This window comes from Cherax quadricarinatus, chromosome 49 (genome assembly GCF_038502225.1).
Source record: "Cherax quadricarinatus isolate ZL_2023a chromosome 49, ASM3850222v1, whole genome shotgun sequence".
NCBI classification, from domain to species: domain Eukaryota; kingdom Metazoa; phylum Arthropoda; class Malacostraca; order Decapoda; family Parastacidae; genus Cherax; species Cherax quadricarinatus.
Window position 1 is genome coordinate 22,494,883 of NC_091340.1, and position 6,000 is coordinate 22,500,882.

General features: G+C 36.9%; 1 protein-coding gene across 2 annotated transcripts in view; it reads left to right on the forward strand.

Moving 5' to 3' along the window:
- Positions 1 to 3,343, forward strand: part of LOC128697104 (uncharacterized) — a 242,533-nt gene extending 239,190 nt beyond the window's left edge. The window contains exon 9 of one of the 2 annotated variants that reach the window (XM_070095251.1): positions 1,761 to 3,343. In XM_070095251.1, the coding sequence (XP_069951352.1) occupies positions 1,761 to 2,264 (504 nt within the window). In that variant the 3' untranslated portion in view covers positions 2,265 to 3,343. The remainder of the gene's footprint in view (positions 1 to 1,760) is intronic. The other variant, XM_070095252.1, reaches the window with a different exon arrangement.
- Positions 3,344 to 6,000: the final 2,657 nt, after the last annotated feature.

Here is a 6,000-nt window from a genome sequence, read left to right on the forward strand (position 1 = left end):
GTACATGTGTAGTGTTATGTAGGTCATTGTACATGTGTAGTGTTATGTAGGTCATTGTACATGTCTAGTGTTATGTAGGTCATTGTACATGTCTAGTGTTATGTAGGTCATTGTACATGTCTAGTGTTATGTAGGTCATTGTACATGTGTAGTGTTATGTAGGTCATTGTACATGTCTAGTGTTATGTAGGTCATTGTACATGTCTAGTGTTATGTAGGTCATTGTACATGTCTAATGTTATGTAGGTCATTGTACATGTCTAGTGTTATGTAGGTCATTGTACATGTCTAGTGTTATGTAGGTCATTGTACATGTCTAGTGTTATGTAGGTCATTGTACATGTCTAATGTTATGTAGGTCATTGTACGTGTCTAGTGTTATGTAGGTCATTGTACATGTCTAGTGTTATGTAGGCCATTGTACATGTCTAGTGTTATGTAGGTCATTGTACATGTCTAGTGTTATGTAGGTCATTGTACATGTCTAGTGTTATGTAGGTCATTGTACATGTCTAGTGTTATGTAGGTCATTGTACATGTCTAGTGTTATGTAGGTCATTGTACATGTCTAGTGTTATGTAGGTCATTGTACATGTCTAGTGTTATGTAGGTCATTGTACATGTCTAGTGTTATTTAGGTCATTGTACATGTCTAGTGTTATGTAGGTCATTGTACATGTCTAGTGTTATGTAGGTCATTGTACATGTCTAGTGTTATGTAGGTCATTGTACATGTCTAGTGTTATGTAGGTCATTGTACATGTCTAGTGTTATGTAGGTCATTGTACATGTCTAGTGTTATGTAGGTCATTGTACATGTCTTGTGTTATGTAGGTCATTGTACATGTCTAGTGTTATGTAGGTCATTGTACATGTCTAGTGTTATGTAGGTCATTGTACATGTCTAGTGTTATGTAGGTCATTGTACATGTCTAGTGTTATGTAGGTCATTGTACATGTCTAGTGTTATGTAGGTCATTGTACATGTCTAGTGTTATGTAGGTCATTGTACATGTCTTGTGTTATGTAGGTCATTGTACATGTCTAGTGTTATGTAGGTCATTGTACATGTCTTGTGTTATGTAGGTCATTGTATATGTGTAGTGTTATGTAGGTCATTGTACATGTCTAGTGTTATGTAGGTCATTGTACATGTCTAGTGTTATGTAGGTCATTGTACATGTCTTGTGTTATGTAGGTCATTGTACATGTCTAGTGTTATGTAGGTCATTGTACATGTCTAGTGTTATGTAGGTCATTGTACATGTCTTGTGTTATGTAGGTCATTGTACATGTCTAGTGTTATGTAGGTCATTGTACATGTCTAGTGTTATGTAGGTCATTGTACATGTCTTGTGTTATGTAGGTCATTGTACATGTCTAGTGTTATGTAGGTCATTGTACATGTCTAGTGTTATGTAGGTCATTGTACATGTCTAGTGTTATGTAGGTCATTGTACAAGTCTTGTGTTATGTTATTGTACACTCCTACTTAAATCATTGTTATAATGACCTTGTACTCCTCTTCCCTATACAACAATGACACTCACATTATTATTTCTATAAACTATGAGTCACGATACAGTCGACATAGAATTAAATGACATGTATAAACTGCTTTGTAAAAAGGCCTCTCCCTTTGTACATTTAAGAACATATTTAGGCTTGATAAAGCATAAATGAAGCCTAGAAAATGAATAAACGAAATATTCATTGTTGTTGTAAGTGTTTATACATGATACTGTTGTATTTTTTATCAGTTTGATGAGGAGGATGGTGAGATCCGTCGACGGCCTCGCAAGCGAACTTCTTCAGTCGTTGCCACCTGGTCCACCACCTCTGGGCGCGAGGTGTCCTCCTGCATGGCTCGCCCACTCACCACACCCACGCACGACGTGGACCCACCCCCACAGCCTGTAGCCAAGTCTATGCAGCCTGTAGCCAATCCTGCTCAGCCTGTAGCCAATTCTATGCAGCCTGTAGCCAATCCTACTCAGTCTGTAGCCAATCCTATGCAGCCTGTAGTCAATTCTACTCAGCCTGTAGCCAATCCTATGCAATCTGCAGCTAAGCCTACACAGCCTGAAACCTCGCCAGTGCAGCCTAAAGCCCCGCCTGCACAGCCCATAGCGCCACCCACAGCACCACCCACGCCACCCACAGCACCTCCCACCCCACCCACAGCACCACCCACGCCACCCAAAAAAGACCGCACCACGTCCAACCACCCCACCACGACCTTACTAAACACAGACATCAACTGAAGATGTTGCCATGACACGGAAGTTCATCTGCTTGCTGAACAAAGGTTTCTGTTGGTGCTCACCTCTCCCAGAACCTGCTCACATACTCTGACCTTAAACTCACCTTTAATTATCTCAACTGTTCACCTGATTTATACTCACAATGCCATTAATAGAACAGTTAGCAGCTAACACACAATACCATGACTACACCCGCACATAGGAGAGAGGAGCTTACGACGACGTTTCGGTCCGATTTGGACCATTTACAAAGACACACTAACACAAAAGAGTGAGGGAGCCAGTATATATAGACGAGGGGAAAAAGGACGGGAAGAAGAGAGGGAGAAGAGGAAGTAGCGGTAATGATAAGAGAGATAATGGGAGTAGTAGTAGAAGAAATAGTAACAGTAGAAGGAAGAGTAGTTTAGTGACACAAAAAGAGAAAGAGGAGAGAAGGGCGAAAGGTGTTAGTGTGGCAGGAACGGAGAGACTTAATGAGATTAGGAAAACTGGAAATATGGGGGGGGGGGAGAGAGGATAGATTTCACAGGAGTAAAGAGTTTGGGAGAGAAGACAGTCGTTGAGCCGGTGAGAAGCCAGAGTTTGTGAAATGGGAAAGGTGGCCAAAACGAGAGAACGAATTACGAAGAGTGGAAATTTCTGAGTTAAGGAACTGAGAGTCACAAATGCAAAGGACAAAGAGATAAAGAGAAATAATAACTTTTCTTGATAGAGAGACCATGGCAAGAAAAGTAGTGGATGTACATGCCACTGAGCATAAGCTTGCGAGCGGTGGACGTCAACATTAAGGAAAGGAAGCAAAGAATGGAATTCCCATTCACTTTTAAACTTGATGTAAGAAGCAAGATTGTTAAGGCATCAGTTCACAATTAACCCACAATACCATGGATGCAAAAATTCACAACTAACCCACAATTCCATTACTGCAACAATTCACAACTAACCCACAATACCATGACTGTAACAGTTGTTCCACCCACGGTATTGTGGGTTATTTGTTGTGTAAAACAATTAAAAAAATCAAGAATACAGTTTCTATGAGTTTTGTATCAGACTCAAAGGCATTTTTAACATTTCAACTAATATATATATATATATATATATATATATATATATATATATATATATATATATATATATATATATATATATATATATATATATATATATATATATATATATATATATAATATATATATATATATATATATATATATATATATATATATATATATATATATATATATATATATATATATATATATATATATATATATATATATGTCGTGCCGAATATGTAAAACTGGTCAATTAGCAAGAACTCATTTAAAATTAAGTCCTTTCTAAAATTTTCTCTTATACGTTTAAAGATATATTTTTTTCATTAATGTTGATGTAAAAGTTTATAATTTTGCACCAAAAGGAACTTAGAAAACTTACCTAACCTTATTATAACAAGCGCAATTTATTTTAGCCTAATCCAACTAAATATATTTTAGATTTGTTTACAATAATTTAATACTAAACAAACACAGTGAAATATATTTTTTTTTTAATTAGGTTCAGAATGATTTTGGCGAAATTATTGCATACACAAATTTTCACTTGTCCTATATGGCAAGATGAGCGTTGCTATTTAAGCCAAGATGGCAAGTTCTGCCTATTCGGCACGACATATATATATATATATATATATATATATATATATATATATATATATATATATATATATATATATATATATATATATATATATATATATATATATATATATATATATATATATAAATATATATATATATGTATATATATATATATATATATATATATATATATATATATATATATATATATATATATATATATATATATATATATATATATATATATATATATATAATATATATATATATATATATATTGTAAATATTTAAATAATAAAATACTTTTTCTCTTAATAAATTTTTGAAAATTATCAATACAATAGTGTATAATGTATTATTCTGTATAACGTTTGAGTAGTCTTGGTATACCCTCCAGGTATACCACAGGTATACCTCCAGGTATACCACAGGTATACCTCCAGATACACAGTGCATAATTGTACATAGCATAATAATAATTCTGAGTCTTTCCCTGTGTTTTACTAATCCTGGAGTGAGTGCTGGAAGACTGGAACTGTGAGTGCTGGAAGACTGGAACTGTGAGTGCTGGAAGACTGGAACTGTGAGTGCTGGAAGACTGGAACTGTGAGTGATGGAAGACTGGAACTGTGAGTGATGGAAGACTGGAACTGTGAGTGATGGAAGACTGGAACTGTGAGTGCTGGAAGACTGGAACTGTGAGTGATGGAAGACTGGAACTGTGAGTGATGGAAGACTGGAACTGTGAGTGATGGAAGACTGGAACTGTGAGTGATGGAAGACTGGAACTGTGAGTGATGGAAGACTGGAACTGTGAGTGATGGAAGACTGGAACTGTGAGTGATGGAAGACTGGAACTGTGAGTGATGGAAGACTGGAACTGTGAGTGATGGAAGACTGGAACTGTGAGTGATGGAAGACTGGAACTGTGAGTAATGGAAGACTGGAACTGTGAGTGATGGAAGACTGGAACTGTGAGTAATGGAAGACTGTAACTGTGAGTGATGGAAGACTGGAACTGTGAGTGATGGAAGACTGGAACTGTGGATGATGGGAGACTGGAGCTGTGAGTGATGGAAGACTAGTAAGTGAGTAAGTTTATTCAGGTATACACAAATACAGTTACATAGAATATCATACATAGCAACATATGTGTAGAGAACCTGGGATAACCCAAAACAAGTCAGACACAGTGACTTATTTCCATTGGGGTCGTTTTAATACCATATTATTATAGTATGAGGAGATAATATATTATAAAGGATATATACTACAAAGGATATATACTATAATTAAGGTAAAATGAGTTATTTACATTTAATGTGTGTTAACTAAAAAAATAAAAAATAATTCTAGTCCCTTTATGTAGCTACATTCATCAGACACCTTTTGGCACTCTTCTTGAACTGGTTCATGCTATGATTGGCTTTGACATGTGCAGGCAGTCTGTTCCATTCCTTTATTGCTGTACAATGAAAGATGCTTGAAGCCTGGCCACTAACTGTGGCTACTACAAAGTTGTGCTCTCTCCCCCTCGTACTATGATTGCTTTGGTTCCCAACCTTGACAAAATTGGCAGTAAGATATTCTGGACAGTGTGAACAATTTTATAAACTTGATTTGACTTCAGTTGTTTTACGCTGTCTTCAACGTTCAGCATATCCAGTTGTAATTCATCCTGGCCTACATGTTCTCTTGGACCAGGTCCATGAAGAGCAAGCGTAGTCCATATGACACTGTATTAGTGCTAGACATAGGGTCGTGCGAGCCTCAGACACTGTGCTTGTCTGTAGAGGAACTTCAGTCTGGCATTTGCTTTCTTTACCACACTGTTCCCTATCAGTTCTCCTGACATGCTTATCATGTGGGAGTTCGACACGTGGATTAGGTAAAGAAATACTCACGCAGGCTGGTAGTACGTATAATTACAGATAAGGTGGGTTGCGCCCTTACAGCCGTGACCTTGTCTCCTTGCTCACTCTCGTAACACTGACTGACTGGCCGCCCACGTACCCATATGTGAGAGGGTCTTTGAATAATGCCAGGTCAGCGCAATATGAGTTCAGATAGTGACTCAGGCAGAGACGGTT